The 18902-nt window shown below is 46.6% G+C and overlaps 1 protein-coding gene across 20 annotated transcripts in view; it reads left to right on the top strand.

Annotated features, from left to right (window-relative positions):
• Positions 1-18696, top strand: part of CACNA1C (calcium voltage-gated channel subunit alpha1 C) — a 465854-nt gene extending 447158 nt beyond the window's left edge. For 9 of the 20 annotated variants that reach the window (XM_032106990.1, XM_032106993.1, XM_032106992.1 and 6 more), the window contains 8 exons: positions 436-563; positions 1696-1830; positions 2775-3127; positions 5321-5449; positions 5914-6023; positions 7863-7966; positions 10875-11192; positions 11441-18696. In XM_032106990.1, coding sequence (XP_031962881.1) covers positions 436-563; positions 1696-1830; positions 2775-3127; positions 5321-5449; positions 5914-6023; positions 7863-7966; positions 10875-11192; positions 11441-11737 — 1574 coding nt within the window. In that variant the 3' untranslated portion in view covers positions 11738-18696. Of the gene's footprint in view, positions 1-435; positions 564-1680; positions 1831-2774; positions 3128-3986; positions 4014-5320; positions 5450-5913; positions 6024-7862; positions 7967-10874; positions 11193-11440 lie in introns of all 20 variants that reach the window. The other 11 variants (XM_032106978.1, XM_032106982.1, XM_032106975.1 and 8 more) reach the window with 2 other exon arrangements.
• Positions 18697-18902: the final 206 nt, after the last annotated feature.

Raw genomic sequence — 18902 nt, 5'->3', positions numbered from 1 at the left:
GGACAGAATTCCAGTGCAGGGAAGGGTCAGATCAGGCCTGGGATGGCTGATCGGTCAGATGCTGTTGGTGAGCCCAGCCTGTGAATAAGTCTGACCCCAGGCTGTCACAAGACAGCCGCATGTGTTGACCCAGACTGGGAGGCTGCTGCTGTAACGAGATCCTTTGTGGTTAACCAACACCAGAGACTGCAAAGGTTAGATGTACTCCCACTACAGGGGTTCTCTGCCTGCAGAGCCAGTCTGCCCAAATGCCACCTGCACCTCTCCTCCTGACTATTTGCAGCAAGCTCTGGCTGTGGAGCAATCCCTTCCTTCGGCCCCGCATCCTGATGCCATGAAAAGCAGAGATGGACTGCAGTGCCCAGTGTTTCTGCGAGGCTCACGTGAGCACATACACTGTTAAAATCAGCTGCTTATTTAATTTATTGCTTGCAGATGACGAAGTGACCGTCGGGAAGTTCTACGCCACCTTCTTGATCCAGGAGTATTTCCGGAAGTTCAAGAAACGTAAAGAGCAGGGGCTGGTGGGGAAGCCCTCCCAGCGCAATGCGCTGTCCTTACAGGTGACAAGCGGGCCCCGAGTGGACAGGGGTGGTACAGTAGAGACAGGTGGCCCCACTTCCCTCTTAACCATTCTGGGGGTTGCAATGGGCTGTCCCTACTGGAAAGGAGCTCACAGACTCCTTGAATTATCACACCAATCCTTTTGGATAAATACCTGTGTACCATGGGCTCACAATCCCTTGGCTCTGGAAATGGAAGGCACACGTGAGGTATAATCACAGTTTATCAATCTGCCAGTAATACTTGAAATTTGGGATCCTTTTAGAGAACTGGTATGAAATGTCCTACAGACATTTGCTTACTCCCACATACATTTGACCCATTCTGAGGAGTCTGCATGTTGCCAGGAGGCAAAATCACTTAAAAAGCAAAAAGCAGACCTGGATGCCAAGGCCATCTAATGGACAAGGCATCAGACTGTAAGGACTGGGATCTGTTCCCCACTGTGATACATGTTCACTCAGTAGACTACCAGGCTGTGTGACAGAAAGAGAAAGCCCCACTGACTGTACAAGCAGTACTATTTATGTCCCTTGAGGGTACATTGAGGAAAAAGGGTGACTCTGGAGTTTCAGCAAGCTGAAAAGTGCTGTGATGTGGGCATAAACACAGAATGAGGCCTCGGTACACCCACAGCTTACCACCCTAGATGGACTCTTTGGAACAGACTACAGTCAGTGAGGGGTTTGAGGACTCTCCAGGTCAAGATGCCAGAAGCTTAGTTATTAAATCCATATTTAAGCTGCTGATTAAAAAAAAAGAGATTTTCAGAGGCACCAGAGTACACGGTTCAACTGGAACTGCGGCTGCTCTAGAGCTTCTGGTTGTGGATCTGAGAACTCAGAGTTGAAAGCACAACACCAAGAGCTGCTTAGTCAAGCCTGTGGATTTACATCTATGTCCTGTTGTGATGAAGCCAGGGACTAGCAACAAACATTCCTTGGTTTGTATTGCTAGGAGTTTCTCTCTCTCTAAGGTGGAGATGAAAGGACAGAATCTGTTGGTGTTCTAGGAGCTGGGGGTGCTATGCTAAGTAAAAGGGCTCCACAGTGTTTAGGGAGAAATGGCAATGCTGTTGTCTCTCCTGTGCCCACTCGGAGATATGAAGCTCTATAGTTTGCTGTTTTGCAGGCTGGTCTGCGCACACTCCACGACATAGGGCCGGAGATCCGACGAGCAATCTCTGGAGACCTGACAGCTGAAGAAGAGCTGGACAAGGCCATGAAAGAAGCTGTTTCTGCTGCCTCTGAAGATGATATCTTCCGGGTAGGTTCTGAACAAGTTTGTGAGCTGAGGCTGAGTTCAGAGTGTTACATTCTCTTTTGTGTATTCTGCATTTCAGCTGGGCGCTCCTTGTTTTGTAGATCTTACTAGAAAACAGTGGTGGACCTAGATCCTAAGTGAAAGGTCCTAAGGTCTTGGCACAATTTTATCCCAATTCCTTCTCTCTCTCTCTCAAGGGAAACTTCTCACTGGAAGATTCCCTCATGAAACCTAAATTAAAGAACAGATCAGTGCAGCCATCTTGCAATCTGCAAAGCAGCAGCCAGGCACACTTCAGTGTTTTGTTCACTCCTTTCAGTGGCACTGGTAGCATCCTTCCAAAAAGTGCACTAGAACCCAATAGAGCTCCTATGGCAAGAGAAAATTTTCTGAGCTACTTAGCTAAATCTTTTCTTTCTTATTTCATTCCTATTTTTTATAATTGTTTCCTCTGGTAACTTTTCTTCTCCTTTGGAATTTTCCTCCTTTCTTTACAGAAAGATGCTGTCAGTCCCTCATTACTCACCATCTAAACAGTACATAACTGGCTCATTAAATTTCTCTTCATTTCTTCCCCCAGGTGATTAATAGTTTCTGGTGCTCTTCTCAAATTCCCTCTCATGTCTAAATGTTCCTTTGCAACTGCACTGGGAAAACCAGTCAGCAGCTACCTGAGCCTTGCATCCATACTGCATCCTGGACTCCCAGGACTGGTGGGAGGTGTACAGACATATATTCACCTGCCAGTCCTCTGGAATCCCAGCCTGTGTGTACCTAGTCCGTGACAGAGAAGTCCACACACTGCCTGCTGGAAGAGGGAGCACCAGTGCCACCATGCTCACTTTGCTCCTCACTTTTTTTCCCTCAAGAACAGTCTAAGAATGAAAACACCTGGGCCCTTGCACATCTCACTAACAAAGGAAAAATCCTTTCTGTTTCTCTGACAGAGGGCTGGAGGCTTGTTTGGAAACCATGTGAGCTATTACCAAAGTGACGGCAGGAGTGGCTTCCCCCAGACATTCACCACCCAGAGACCTTTGCACATCAATAAGTCTGGCAACAACCACGGAGATACCGAGTCTCCATCTCACGAGAAGCTGGTGGACTCCACCTTCACTCCCAGCAGCTACTCATCTTCAGGCTCCAATGCCAATATCAACAATGCCAACAACACTGCCCTGTGTCGCTTCCCCAGCCCGCCCAGCTACCCCAGCACTGTCAGCACAGTGGAAGGCCATGGGACCCCCTTGTCACCCACCATATGTGTGCAGGAGGCTCCTTGGAAACTCCCATCCAAAAGGTAAGTTTTGGAGCACAGAGGGAGCCAAGGGAGCAGGTGTTGGAAGGTGCATGCAAACACCAGAGCACTGCTGCCGAGCTGAAGTCACTCCCAGACATTGCCCAGCCTGCAGCCTGGATTGAGCCTTCTGGTTCTCCACCTGTGCCAAAGCCCACAGCGCAACAGATAGGCACCAATCGGCCACTGCAAAGCACCTTACTGACCAACACACTCGGTTTCTTTGGGCTTTATCAGGAAAGATAACCTTTGTAATTTACCTTTGTAAGATCCAAACCCTCCTTCATCACAGGGAGGTGTTTTATCAACTGGTAGCTCAAGGAGACTGCTCTTCATGTCTTAATCACCCGACAGGGAGCTTTGTTGAAGTCAGTGGTTTTTCATTCAGCAGGTCACATCCCTACAGAGGTCACCAAAGACATTCTGGGAGCAGGGAGGCAAGGTTTTCAGAAACAAAGCAAAGAAAATCCCCTTCTCTGGACAGGCTCTCTACACACAGATGACTAATACAAAAGGAATATCATTTTTCTCAGTGGGAGATTTTTTTTAATACTTTCAGAAACAGCAGGAAGGAGATGGATTTTTTTTCAGTGCAGGGAGTGAGCAGTGTGAAAAGGTGGACAAATGCTGCCCCCGGAAAGGACAGAATAGAAAATAAGACAGAGGAACTTCAGTGGGTGCAGAATTGCCCAAGTGAAGAGTCACATGGTTTTTCTATTTTGTGCCTTCCTGAGGGAGGCCACAGGAGCTGCACAACTTGTGTTACCATCTGCCCTCCTCCTTGCTGACTTGTGCTGGTGTGACACTGCTAACGTGGTGTTCTTTTCTCTCCTTGCTTCCCTGGGCACGTTCCTTGAATTAGGACACATTACTACGAGACCCTGGGACGGTACGTGTTCTCCATAACCCTCTAATGCTGGCTGGGTGCAACACCCACACTGTTCATCCTACTCAAACTCCAAATTCCCATTAATGCTGAACATGAGCTCTCCTTTCTGGTGTCAGTAGGGCTGAAATAGAGATACTGATCACCATGACAGCTCCAGAAAATACTCCCAGCTCGGGGCAAGTAGTGGTTCGTGTTCTGGCTGTTTTCTAGATCCGGGGTTTTTTAGAGATTCTAGCTGGGCTCACACACCTGATCACAGCATAGTGAAGTACACCCTGGCATGTTCATACAAAAATTCTGTATGTTTTTGGCTACACACAGACTGTTGAGCAGGAGGAGATGCCAGGTACAGATATTTTTCCTCTCTGCACCTTAGCAGTTTTACTTGCCTCTCATTTCAGAGGAAGGCCACTGCAGCACTGCCCTACAGGCTCTCTTATACAATGCATACCCACACTTCTCGCAGTGGTTTTTGCTTTAACCAGATGAGGTTAATGTTGCCTCTCCAATCCCTAAAAGATGAAAAAAAAAAAAAAAAAAGCCACCCTGCTCTCTTCTGCAAATACTAGTAAGAAACTGAAATTGTTTCCAATACCTCCATGTCCACACCTCAAAGATTCAAGCTACCTCCAAGTCCAAATGAAGTGAAATACGGGTGCTGAAATGTGAAACAGAGGGACAGAGAAGGCAAGCAGGGAATGAAGGGCTGGCACACCTAAGGCTTTGAACAGAGCCTATTGAATTCAGTAGAAGCACTCTGCAGTTGAAAAAAGGGACGAAAGATGGAAAAGCCAGCAAGGAAGAGAACGTGACCAGGCGGCAGAGGCCAGAGCTGGTGCAGAGAGAGGGATTTGGGGAGACAAAGGCCACACATCATAGAGATGAGAAGGTTACTGTGAGTGGCCAGGAGGCTTCTCTGAAATCCATAACCAAGTTTTTTGCAACAAGGGAAAAAGCTTATTGCTGAGAGCCCATCTCAGATTTTACTGTGAGTTCAGTGAGGTGTATCTTTGGAAACGTGGTCAGTGTGATGTGCACATTAATAGAGTACGGGTAGTCACAAATGACAAAATACATTTACAGTGTTGTTCAGCACTGGTTTAAGAAACTCATCCTGTGAAAGAGGACACAGACAAAGGTTGTTGCCTTGTATTTGTGAACTCTGTAGCTCTGCTCAGTCATTGATTTTTCTATGATGGCTCTTCAGCATTATAATAAACGGAGACAGATGGAGCCTGTCATTCTTGTCTTTGTAACAGGTTGTCTTTACCATCTCCATATCTTGACTTGTCTTTTTTGCTCATTAGCTCCAGTTCCAGAGACAGCCAGCTGGCAATTGTTTGCCAAGAGGAAGTGTCTCAGGATGAGACTTATGACGAAAATTTGAATGAAGACATTGAGTACTGTAGTGAACCAAGTCTGCTCTCTACCGAAATGTGAGCTTTGCAGCTTTAGTCAAGGTGTTTGGGTGGTTCTTTAATTAAGGGGGAGAGGTGGGAAGAGGTGACTTTTTCTATAAAAGTTTCAATTTATGGGGGAAGGTCAGAAAATTTGAGTCAGACAACTCAAATATCAGAAAACAATTTTTTTAAAAAGTGCAGTTCAGCCCTAGAAGTAATATTGAAAAGGGTATCTTTCACCTAGGATTCTCTGAATGAGACATCTGGATCTGCAGGGCCTCCCCCACATTCCCTTCTACCTCCTGATGTTCCCAGACCTCATTTTCAGAGGGTTCTCTGTCTCACAGTCTCTTGTTACTGCTCCTGGACCAGTAACAGTTTGAAGCTAGCTCACTCTTGCATCCCTTTGCTAGCATGATCTTCCTGGCCTCCTTGCTGGAAAAGGGCTTATTCTGCCCAGTATCAGCTGCTTTTCTAATTGCCTCTGCTCTCCTTCCCAGGCTTGCATACCAAGATGATGAAAACAGACAACTCACTCCACCAGAAAACAACAAAGGAGAGGACACCCGGCACTCTCCGAAGAAGGGGTTTCTGTGCTCCTCAGCACTAGGTAACCTCCCAGCAGGGCTGGGCTGGGTTTCTTCTACCTTGGTGAAGTTCCCACATCTCCCTGCAGGAATCCCAGCCTGTGTGGGCACGGGTGTTGCTGTTTGCTGCATTCAGCTTGTGAGACCAGGAATCCCAGGATGTGCAGACAATCCTGATCAGGCACATGGCTCTGCTGGCTTCACACTCAGTCAGCAGATGAACCTGTGGCTGTTTGGACAGTCCCTGTGATCTGTTTGATTAAGCCTGCCTGTGAATTAGGGCCGTTTATTTGAGAACTGTAGACTCTCCAAACAATCACCAGGGAGTCACCGAGTGGGTGAGCCTTGAGTCTGTGGTGTTCTGCTCTGTGTATTCAGCAAGGAGAAATGAGAGATTGTCTCCTTTCTCTGCTACCAGGAACACACTGAATGTCAGATTAAGTTAATACAACATAAATTTGCCTTCTGATCTAATTGTACCTGGAGATTTGCAAGTGCCTCACTGTCAGGTGAAACCCATGAATCACAAGGTTTTATGAAGTATCAAGAGAGTCTGTGAGAAAATGAACTCTTTTAGGTATAACATTTTCAACCTTTTTCTGAGTATTGGTGTGGCGAAGAAGGGCATTGAAGGGAGAAACTAAAAAGAATCATGTATATAAAATACATTTTTACAGAATAACAGTGACAGACTAGATATGTTTAAAGTGAGGCTACTGAGTCTTCACTCAAATCCATCAGGATGCCTGAGTGTTCTAATAACATTTACTTTATTTCAAATCTTAAAATATTAGGCAATGACAACTTTATATCTATCTGTAAGGTAGTCAGCCCTTGATACTAACTACATTCCAGTGAATATTTATACGTTGATGTCATACTCATTTTACTAGTTGGGTTTTTTCTCTAGAAAGAGGAAGTACTTTTAACCTGCATTGTAATATTCATTCTCTGGGTTATAACATATTTTCTCTAACCCTGAGAGAGCTTTTTCTCAACAAACCAATATTAGATACTTACTATTTTCAGAATTCTAATTTTCTTTTCTTCGTTAGAAAAATGTCAACAAAATCAAGAAGACCACAAAATATTTTAGCGTGCCATGTATTGAATCTTTAATATTGGATTTATTTGCCATTTTTCAGAACTAAAACACTTCATCATAAACATACTTTTCAGTAGTTTTTAATTCCTCATTGGGAGTACCTTTCTCATATTTAGAGAAGTAAAGTTTAATTTTATAGCAAGTAAACAATGTGACCGTTTCAACAGCTCCCTCTAAAGTATTTTTTTTTTCCTTCCTTCCAAATTCTGAAAATGCTTCACGTCTGTCTAAGTCACCTTCCATTCACCAGTAAATTCACCACTGATTAATTCAGTTCCACTCGACCTTGCTCTAGACACAGTCTCGTACACTGGGGTATGTCTGGCAGCTGAGGGACACAGATCACATGCAAGCAGGGCTCCAGTGCCACCTGAGCAGTGTCTGCGTGTTGTGTACAGCCAGCACAGCTCCGGAGCCTCAGCTGCCACCATCCTGGTGAGGGCTTTGCCCCAGTCACAGAGGTCTGAGAGCACTGCCACTGCTCAGGAGGGAAATCAGCTGCATGTGCTCTAAAGGAGAAAAGTGTTCAGAACCCCACCTTGCAGCTTGCTTGGAAGGTAGCGTTGATTGGTTCGTGATGCCCGAGTGCTTTCTGTAAATACATTTGCTGTGGAGAGTGTTGAGGGAAACTGGACAGAGCCTAAAGCATGTGTGTCTTTGCTGTATGTCCAGTGGGGCTGCACTAAAAGAAACTGGAAGCAGATGACCTGTGGTGTATTATGAGTGATGAACACATTGTGTGTGGTTGCTGTTTCAGGTCGAAGAGCATCTTTTCACTTAGAGTGTTTGAAAAGACAGAAAAACCAGGGCGTGGACGTCTCGCAGAAGACAGTCCTGCCTTTGCATCTGGTCCATCATCAGGTGAGTGTTAATAACCACACAGGTGAGTGTTAATAACCACACAGCCAGCTGCAGTGCCGCCCCAGAGCGTCCCAACCCACTGCTTAAAAACCATTTGGGATAGATTCTCACCCACACCAAAGGCCCAGGTTTTAGCACTCAGGACTTCTATCATTCCCAGAATGCTACAGGAATATGTCCCTTGCAGTCAGCCACAGTTATCATTTTCTGATGCCCATGAAAGAATAAAATAAAATACTAGCAAAAAGATGAAAACAACTACCCAAATTGCATGCTGCAGCACAATTACACTGGCTTTGATGGCAGTATGCACATGAATGAACTGTGCACAGTCTACTTTCATATTAATTAAAGGTAACCAGTAAGCGTAATTAACCATTTTAAAACATAAACTGATTACACATAATCAATCAGCTTCTTAAGCCCTTTGTAACTGTGTTCAGCAGCCTAGCAAATGTATGCTTGGGCACGTACCTAGATGATTAGCCAGCTGTCAGACTCCAAAGGAGAGCTGTGTCTGTTGGTTTGACAATGCCACTTTTTGTCACCATAAAAGAAACAAGTGCAGATGGCAGTGCCAGCCTTGCAAGTGCGGCATCCTGCTCTGTGCAGTCCACCCAGGCAGGGCAGAATGGCCTTGCCACCTCTTTAGGCTGCCACGAGGGCAGAAAATGCCACACAGCAGGAATGGGAAGAGTGAGAAGTCAGAGGAGTGAGAAAGGAGTGGGCTTGAGGCTCCTTGGCTTTTCTCACCTCCACTTCCAGAGAGTTATCCTTTAATTCTTGTGCTCCAGAAAGCAGTGGTCTGCAGAGAGGTACAGCTGTGGCAGGGACAACCAGAAAATGTGTTGGAGCAGGGAGGATTGGTCAGGAAACAGCTTCCCACGTTCACCACAGCAGCAACAGCCCTCCCATGGCAGGCCAGGCAGAGGGAACACAGGCCTCCCAGCCCTCTCAGCCCACACAGCTGACAGAATCACCTCCCTCCAACCTCTACAAATAAGATGGAGCTACTTCACCCTTCCTCAACCCACCAGGCAGTCCTGGAGGGATGGGGCTCTGCCCACACAAGTGTCACTCAACCAGACCGAAGGGCTACCCTGACAGAGGCATCTGGCTACCAGCTGACAACACTCAGCAATGTTTGCATGCTTACAAAAATGTTAACAGTGCCTAAAATAAGACCACAGAGTGGAAAGGTTGCCTCTGCTAAGCCTAATGGATTCTGTTGCTGTGAATGCTTGAAGAGGTGTTCTCATAGAATACCTGTACATCACGATATGTAAATGTATGCAGCTGAAGCTCAAAGCAATCCCACAGAGCTTCTTTCAGCTTCCTCAGAACCTTACATTTTTGATAAAACATTTTGTATATGTTTCTGCCAACAAGCTGAAAAATTGGTTCCGTTGCCCTGCCTGACAGATCTAGGTCTCTCCTTGAAGTCCTGGCTGTTTAAGGGATGTGCTGAGGCCATCAGAGCCTGCAGGGCATAACTTATTCAGAAGAAGTTTTAAGGGCTTTCTTCCTCACTGAAATTTCATAGGAGTCTGACATCTAATTTCTGAGAAAGCCTTGGTGAACTTTCAGGTGACTAATAATTAATTCTGTTGTTTACCTGACACTGAAGCCACCAGCACAACATAGTTATCAGTTCCCAAGGACTTCAGTGGCAGATGGACTGAGCTTCACTGAACATTAGATAGCTTAAAGTGAGCTGTCTGGTTTAAGTTATTCAGTTCAGTCCCACTGTGGGCCATGGAGGGAAGGAGCATCACCAAAAGGCAAGTTTAAGTCTTGTGTAACTCATGTCTTTGAGGCAGCGTTTTCAGGCAGGCATTGAAGAGAAGGGAGGCTTGCCAGTGCCTCTCTGCACAGCTAGCTTAGACTAAACACAGAGCTTCCCCATAGCTGAAGCTGGGTGAGCCTAACACCAGCCTGAACACAACACAATCCACGTGCTTTTGCATTTTCTATGCGTTTATTTCATTGCTCAGCCATGAGCTGTCTGAGATGAGCTTATGACTCTGACAGTCTTGCTCATAGAACAAGGAAGCAGTCACCATCAATAAGGCATCAGATCAGCCCTGTGCAACAAGAGGCTTCCTGAGAATTTGTTATAAGAGGAGGCTGGATGACTCAGGGGTTGTGTATATGACTAGAGGAAGGACTGGATGGCTGAAAGTATAATCATCAGATATTGATCCTCCCACCAACAGCAGATGCCTTAAAATCCCGTGGTGGATTTAAAGTTATTGCCAACTGCACACACATCTAAAATTCACATCTGGTATCAGTAAATATCATCAGTAGACACTTAAAACAGCAACTGGTAGTAAAAGCCTGTGCTATGTGTGGTGTCAGTGGTGGGAAAATTAGTTGCTGTCTCCCCCACTAGAGAAGAGGTAATGTTTCTGGCAGTGCCGTGGGAATGGGGCTGCATCCCTCCTGGCAGTGCCGTGGGAATGAGGCTGCATCCCTCCTGGCAGTGCCAGGGGAATGGGGCTGCATCCCTCCTGGCAGTGCCAGGGGAATGGGGCTGCATCCCTCCTGGCAGTGCCGTGGGAATGGGGCTGCATCCCTCCTGGCAGTGCCGTGGGAATGAGGCTGCATCCCTCCTGGCAGTGCCAGGGGAATGGGGCTGCATCCCTCCTGGCAGTGCCGTGGCTCCCAGGCTGAAGAGCTGCAGTTCTGAAAGTTTCCAATCCAGTGCTTGGCACTAGCACAGGGTACACCATTTAAAGGAAAGCTTGCAAAATGAGTTTGCAGCACACATCTAAACCCTTCAAGGAGTCGGCAGCTGTTTTCACAAGCCTCGAGACTCTCCAGACCTTTCTCGGATGGTTTCTTCAGCACCTCCTTGTTCCAGCCCTGCAAGCTCTCATTCACCTTGTCCCTCCTCTGTCCACAGGCATTAGCAGTGGCCGGCCTGAGTCCCCTGCTCCAGCGAAGCCATTCCCCCACCATGTTCTCTCGGCTGTGTGCTACGCCCCCGGCCACGCCCTGCAACCGGGGCTGGCCGCAACAGACCATCCCAACCCTGCGCCTCGACGGGGCAGAGTCCTCGGAGAAGCTCAACAGCAGCTTGCCGTCCGTCCACTGCGGCTCCCGGTACCCTGAGAGCGGCGGCAGCCCCAGGAGAGCCCGGCCGGTGTCCCTGACCGTGCCCAGCCAGACCGCAGGGAGCAGCCGGCAGCTCCACGGCAGCGCCAGCAGCCTGGTGGAAGCGGTAAGAATGCACACTCTCGAAGGACACGGTGTCCGCTAGAAACATGGCCCTCGGAAGAGCTGGGCGACAGATCCACTGCTGCCCACAGTGGCAGGAGTAGGAGAGCCCAGCTCCCAGCAGGGGTGTAGCAGCATGAATGGGAGAAGGAACACAGCAGCAAAGAGGGTTGTGTTAGAGGTGTGACGGGGTTGGTGCTGCAGAGTACTAACGCGTGTCTTTGTGTTCTGGTTCCCCACCTGCTTTTGAAGGTCTTGATTTCGGAAGGACTGATGCAGTTTGCTCAAGATCCAAAGTTCATTGAGGTCACAACCCAGGAGCTCGCAGACGCCTGCGACATGACGATAGAAGAGATGGAAAATGCAGCAGACAACATTCTCAATGGTAACAGCAAGCAGAGCCCCAATGGCAACCTCTTGCCTTTTGCTAACTGCAGGGACCCAGGGCAGGACAGTGCAGGAGAGGAAGAGGAAGAGGTGCAGAACCCGGATTGTAGGATAAGTCAGGAGGAGCTCAAGGACAGCAGGATTTATATCAGCAGCCTGTAGTTGCCAGGGCTGGAAGCGATGCTGGTTTTTTATTTGTTTCAATGTTCCTAATGGGTTTGTTTCAGAAGTGCCTCACTGTTCTCGTGACCTGGAGTAACCGGAACAGCGTTCTTCATTCATTTCTGTTGGGACGAGTCGCAGAGTTGGGTGGTGTAAGAAAGCTTTTCAGGAGCGGATATAACCCCAGCACGTGTCCATGAAGGAAGAGTGAGGAGGAGGAGAAGAAGAGGAGGAGAGCCAGCTCCCTCTTTTTTTCAGTCCCTGCACAAGGAACGACAGCTGCCTCTGGAGCACGAAGGGGAACCTCAGCTTCCTGTGGATGGCCCTAGCCAAAAGGACCCTGCGCCAAACGGGTGTCTTTCAACTTTGCTTGTAAAAATCATTTTGCACATATTCTGTATGAGCCTCACCGTCTCCATAAAGCCAAGGCCCTTTGATTCAGAAGGAGAGGAAGACTTCTGCTGTGGATTCCCACACGGCCACGGGGAGGAGGAAGCAGGAGAAGCCCGCGGGCGCCCGAGGCGCAACCCAGCCCTGCTGAGACTCCGGCAGCAGCCCCTGCCGGCCAATCAGACCTCGGGCAGTCACTCGCCAGCCAATCAGAGCTCAGGCGGTCTCCTGCCGGCCAGTCAGAGCTCAGCACGCCAACTGTGCCAGCCAATGGGAGAGCAGGCATGGCGGCGGGGCCCAGGGGCCGCCGGGCCTGTGCAGAGTTATTGTTTCGCAGTTTGGTATTTTCTTGAAAGCATGTTGCAGTTTTTATTTTGACTATTTTATTATTATTATTTTTTTGAGGGAGAAGGGAGTGTTTACAGCATTTTGTAATCACCTACCTTTTTTGTTTTGGTTTTATTTTCACCTTTGCAGATGTTAAATTGGTTTGATCATGTTGTATTATTTAAACTGGGGGGTGGGGGGGGCTTCTCCATTGGAATTTGGTAGAAGTATAATGATAGATGAGTTTTACCAACCATTATGTACACCGAGAATTTGTAATTTTATTTACTAGTAACTGAAACCTTTTTTTGTTGTTGTTTTATAATTTAAAGATAGTAGGCAATGCACTTGATATAGTCTTGCACATTTGAGTGATTGATTTGGGTTCTTTTTAGTGCTAAGTGTATCTGTGAGTGTGGGAGCAACAGGAGCGAGTGTGTGCGCGTGTGTGCGTGTAAGTGCAGTTCTCCACATCCTGGTTTGAGCTGCAGGAGATCTGTATCTGGGGCCATTCGAATGCAAAAACAAACCACTGTCTCTGCTTTCGAAAAGGGAATCAGTAACTTTGCATTTTCTGTTCCACAAGATATGCAAAAACAATGCAATAATATTAATTTTAAAATAAAATTGTAAGTTGTGTTGGCATTAAAACTGTATAGAAAAGAAAAATTACCGGGGTGGGGGGAAACAACAAACAAAAAACAAACAAAAAAAACAAACCAGAAGACGTTACGCTTCGATATATTCCGTGTGATGTTTTATTGCATTGATAATGTTTCTGTTGAAGAAACCGTTATACTTGAATTCAGGTCAGTTTCAGTATTTTTCAAATATTTTTTTAAAATGAATTGCAATTGTGCCAAGCAAAGATAATGAATTGAATTAAGTTTGTTTAAAAAAAAAAAAGAAAAAAAAAGAATCACTTCTTGTATATTTTGCTGCATGTCAAGTGAATCATTTCGTATTTGGAATGTGCCAAGCTTTACCTTTGAACTTTTAAGTGCTTTTTTACGTGTGGTTGGGGAAAGGGTACTATTTTTTTTTTTTTTTCCTTTTTTAATTTGTACAATGAACAAAGTGTACCTGGTGTAAGTAACTATTCTGCAATCCACTGACAGGTTGAACGTTACTGATTTTGCATATCTTGTGTTCATTTTCCTTCTTCCTTGCTCCCTTTTAACGTGCACGATGACTTTATTGGTAGAGAATCTTTCTTCCAGAGACTGGGACATTTTATTCAGGCTTTGTTTTCTTTCCTTTTGCTCAGTTCCTCTAAAGGTCTTGTCCCACTCGAGGGTGGCAAGACCCTCAAGCCCATTTGGCAGATCCATCCTACATGTTCAGCTGGCACCAGCAATTCCAGGAGTGGGGAGGGAATATCTGGCTTCAAAATTATTTTATTAAACAGCTAAACCCTGATCAATTATAGCAGGATCCGGGGATAAGAAATGCAAGAATAGTTGGCAAAGTAAAGTTATCTAACCCTAAAAGCAGAGGACTAAAAGCTGAGGGAGAGAGCTCTGGATCTTTATTAAGAGAATTGCTGCAGTCTGGTCAAGATGCAGGTGCCAAGTGACTTTTTGGTGTTCCTATGCATGGTCTCAGTCCTCTTCCCAGACTTTAGTGGATGGGTCAGATACTAAGTCACAAAACATCTGGCAGCACAGCATGTCCCAGCCATATTCCTGACTAGTAAGTGTGAAACTCTCTCGATTCTCTCACACTGAAGGTTGGCCCTAACCCCGGAGAGAGGCTGAAAAAACAGGCACGTATTGTTAGATTTTATGCAACCGATTTTTGTCTAGACTACTGCTGTTTTTTCTCCCTCCTCAGGATGATTCACAAACTTGCAGACCAGTTCTGAGCTCCAAGGTGTGATCTGACTCAGAGCTAAACTTTGATTCAAATCTTGAGCTTCTGCAGATGTCCGAGAACACCCTTCATTGCATACATTGATTACATTATTTTTGTAACACTCTTCTTCTTCTTCTCAATCCTCTGGGGCATAAAGGAGAAATAGCAAAGGCTATTTTTGACTGTACTTTTTGAACCGGCCAGTATCAGCTCAAGATACCTTGAAAAAAACCAAATACATTTAAACTAGAGAAATACAAATCCATTTGTACAAGCATCTGTCATTAAAGTCGTAATTCAAGACTTCCCTGGAGAATGTAACCAGCTGATGTGGGTCAGTCCCATCCTTCCATCCCTGGTCCCCGTATGGAGACAGGCACGCAAGTGTGTCTCCCTTTGAGTTTGCTGCTGCTGGTGCTGATGTGCTCCAAAGGTACTTGAAGGGGGAAAGGCCCGTGTTGGCTGTTTCTGAAAATGCCCTGTAAGGGCTCCCTAACTCATTTTCTTTCACTGCAAAGTCCATCTGACCCTCCCAATGGAAGACTCCTGAAAAACAGTGCTAACCTAAATTAGTGGTGACAATGAGCATTTTGGATCATCTTTTAGGATTTTTCTTGATGAGAAGGAAGATGGTAGGAAGGATTGTGCCCCACGCATTCTTGGTGAAAGCTGCTACTCCCTCGGGGGTCAGAGCCTACAATGGCCAGGGGAAACCCCGCTCTCTCCTGGAAGACCCCGTAGGTGCTGCAGAGTGGAAAATGTATGACTAGCAGAGAATGCAAATGACTTTTGCAGTTTGAGGGGCAGGTGTTAAATTTAGTAATTGCTGGTGCCAGCTGTGCAAATTTCTGGGGAGGGCGGTTTTGGGGGTTTTTTTTTCATTTGAGGTACTTCCAATGTGCACATTGTGACAGGCCTGAGCAAAGAGCTGCTGCCTCCTGCGAGTGAGGCAGAGTCTGGGGGACAGTGGGAAGGAGGGGGCAGGTTTAGTTCCTGGAGCGTTTCCCTGCGTATGGAAGTGGATGGTGGGTACAATCACTGTGCTGTGGATGGAAGCGTGGAAGGAACCAATGGCTGAGAAGTGGCATGGAAGGAAAGAATGGGGAAAACCATCTGCTGTTTGCCTCTGAGCATCTCTGACTTGCTAGAGTACGCTGCAGACTAAAGACGTTTCTTACAAAACAGCAAACCTCCTCCCTGTATCACTCCTGCTCATTAGTCCAGACAGTACTGGGCCAGCCACATTGGGTGCATTTCTTTTTTTCTTCCTTATTTCTGTGTGGCTGACGTGATGGGAAAGCAAGTGGAACTCATGATCCAGAGCTGGAGTTTTGTTGTCCACAGACCTTTTGTGCATCATCTGCCTCTTCAGCTGGACACGGGGACAATGATGGTGTAGATGCTGCTGCTACTGCAGGGGTCCCATCTGTTTTCTTGCCCTGCCCACCACACCCCAGCACGGAGGGACAGCCAGAGAGGCGCCGTGTACAGAACCGCATCTATTTCTGCTTTGTTTTCTGACTCAGAACCCTGCCCCAGTGACTACGACAACGACGACAACAACAACAAAAAAAGGGCAAATGCATTTTTTACATTTCTTGATAATTTCCAAAGCAATGTATCATTGCTTTCTTTAGACTGACGCCAATATAACAGTTGTATGGGTCTCAGCCAGGCTCCTGTGTCTTTTCTGCCTGAGTTTCAGATTGCTGTATGAAATGTATGCGCGTTTGCACACAGACACAACCAGACGAGGTGGCGGGACCCCAAGCCCGTGGGGTTGGTCACCTGTGTCACAGATGGAGTTGGAGGCCTTGCTTCGTACGTGTAGATGAGAAACCCCAACCCACTGGTCCCGTGAGCTGAAGTGAAGCAGCCCTACTGAGACAGAACTGAGTATCCTGAGATACATCCATGGTCCTGTTGTGACTGTCCCCACAGCAGGGGCAGCAGGGGGGAGAGGAACACTGAATGGGGAATTTGGAGCACAATAATATTGAAGGAGAATCCAGTCGGGGGTTTTGGTTAACGGTGAGATTTTATCAGTTCCCATAATGAAAACTGTAGTGCATATAAAGAAAACGTTCCAGGCCATCAGAAGCCCCAGTTCCCATCTTGCTAACATAAGGCTTGAGGGCACTAGAGGCCAGGGAGGTTGTATTGAGGTGAAGAATGTGGAAAACAGCACTGGGCCCTGAAAAATTTAATTATATCTTTCCCCCATTTATTTTCTTCCTCAGAGAAGTCTAAGAAATATAATTCTCAATAGCTGCACAGGATTTTTTTTTTTCTTCTTTTGAATGTTGTGAAACTTTTAAAGTTTTATTCTGGGTGAGCAAGCCCAAGGATCCAGAAGGTTTCCAACGGGATCTCAGTCCGTGGAGCTTTTACCTCTGTTCCTGCTTTGTTTCTGGAAAGTTGAAACCACTATGGCCTCACTACTACAGCTCCCTGAGGTTGGGTGGGTGAGGGCAGAAGTACAGCAACAGGTATGTCCTGTTCTGAAGACAGATTGGGCTCCAGCTGCTTTCAGTAAAGTCAGTAGCATCACACTGGAATGGAAAAAAACCCCTCTTCTGATACAAACTTTAGTGTTCTAGTTAAATTCTCCATTCTTCTCCTCCCCCTTATGGGGAACTTAACACTTGAGCATAAAAAACAGGCCTTCTTTAGGGGCACAGGGCTCGACTCAGTTGCCTACATGTGGTTGTCTGCTGTCACTTGAGATACCCTACAGTATCCTCTGCCAGGTCTGCCGCAGCTGGTGGGGAGAGGCACAGCGCTGCCCCAGCCAGGGCTGGTGCCACAGCCCTCAGCCCCAGACCGTGGCAGAGGTCTCAGGTGGTGGGAGACATTTAGGCAACTTAATCTAGTCCCTTTCTAAAGGGCTAATTGAGAGGAGCAGCACCAATGACTGATGTAATGAGGGAATCTTCATTAGCATTACCAAGGGCTTAGTTAGGCAGGATCTGGAGCTTGTCTCCACACTCCCATGCTATTGTTTTCCTAGCCCATGTCAGGCACTCTGCCTCCACTCCTGCGGCCTGAAGTTGGCAGCGCTCTGCCCAGTCCTTTCCTTAGGCCAGGGTTAGTGGCTGCATCCCAGGCCCAGTGGAGCAGGGACAGAGACAGGCCCAGGCGAGAGCAGGCGTCACTCCATTCAACCACAGATTTTTCTGCCAGCCCCTTTCCAAAGCTTTTTCCTGTTCGAGACAGACTCACAAACTCAGACACCATTTGTTAGCCTCATCATTCAGGTGATTAAATACCTGTGTTTTTCTGTTAGCGCTTTCTCAATTAGGCTGAAATGCTTTCAGTATTTTAAGCATCCTAAAGTCAGTCTGCTCCCATCTCAAGCACCTAGGCAGACTGGCAGCCAATACTATCTAAACATCATCAACTTTATGATTGCTCATAGAAATGATTGTTTCAAGCTTATTTAGTCTTGACAGTTTGAATGTGGGAAGATTTTGGAGGAGGAGGAGTGAGATTGTAAATATCTCTGACAAACATTGCTGCATCACACACACACAAAAAAAGGGGAGATACTTATAAAACTGCCTTAAAAATCAATTCTGAATGATGACATCTCCCTCCAAACAATTGCCGCTTGATAGAGCAAGGAATGAGTCACTTTGGGTGAATTCTGGCAAGAAGTGGTTGGAATCTAGTCCAGTTTCAGGAACGAAAGTGTCATTTAGGAGTTGATCTCTCAGTCTGAATTCACATCAGCACCAATGACTGAGCACTGCAGGATCGAAAGGGTTTAAGGTCTGGGGGTACTGTCCGTGCATGGTTTGGGTCGGGCCCAGCAAGGTACTGCGTACCGGTGTTTCCCAGTGACTTCAGGGAAGATGGGGTTCCTCAGCACCTCTTAAGTTCAGGCCCTGGAGCACCATTTCCTGCTCTGATCATCAGCTATAAATGTTGATAAATATAAGTGTTTTGCCTTCATTTGAATTGCCCAGAGCTGTAAAATGACCTCTCTCAAGTATAAATCAGTCCAGATACAAACCTCCTCTCCCACTCTTCCCTACACTCCCTGCCCACCTTCCCAGCCCTCCCTTGCCCCTCCACCCAAGCCCTTCCCTGTCTCAATTCTTTACCTCCTTCCACACTTTTATATCTAGTTTTCATGAACCCACAGAAATGCTTTTGTAAATACTGCTGTACAGTTTGTAACCGTCATGTAAGCCTGTCATCAGTGCCAGAGTCCGTCTTGCCCTCTCGCACGTTTTAAAATCAACAGAGGAAAGTTAGAGCGAATGGCCCGCCAGTGAGCTATAGGGTCATCTCTGTGTGGGACAAATGTATATTCCTGTAAGATTGCATTTTTATCTAAGGAATGATGTTATTTTAAAATTGCTAATAAATTTCTAAACAATGTCCAGATTTGTTCAATATTGTAAATGGTATCAAAACTCCTTTGACATTGCTCCCTCCTCCCAGCAGTGGCTGAAAAATAAGACAGCTTCCTGCAGCCCCTTATTTCCCACTGGCAGCCCCGCTGCCACTCACAGGCTCTTGTCCCTATTTAAGGGGCTGCAGAACGGTCTTGACAGCCACAGCCTGTCCTGTTAAACAGTAACTTAGG

Source organism: Corvus moneduloides, chromosome 4 (genome assembly GCF_009650955.1).
Source record: "Corvus moneduloides isolate bCorMon1 chromosome 4, bCorMon1.pri, whole genome shotgun sequence".
NCBI lineage: Eukaryota > Metazoa > Chordata > Aves > Passeriformes > Corvidae > Corvus > Corvus moneduloides.
This window is presented reverse-complemented; position numbering and strand designations above follow the sequence as displayed.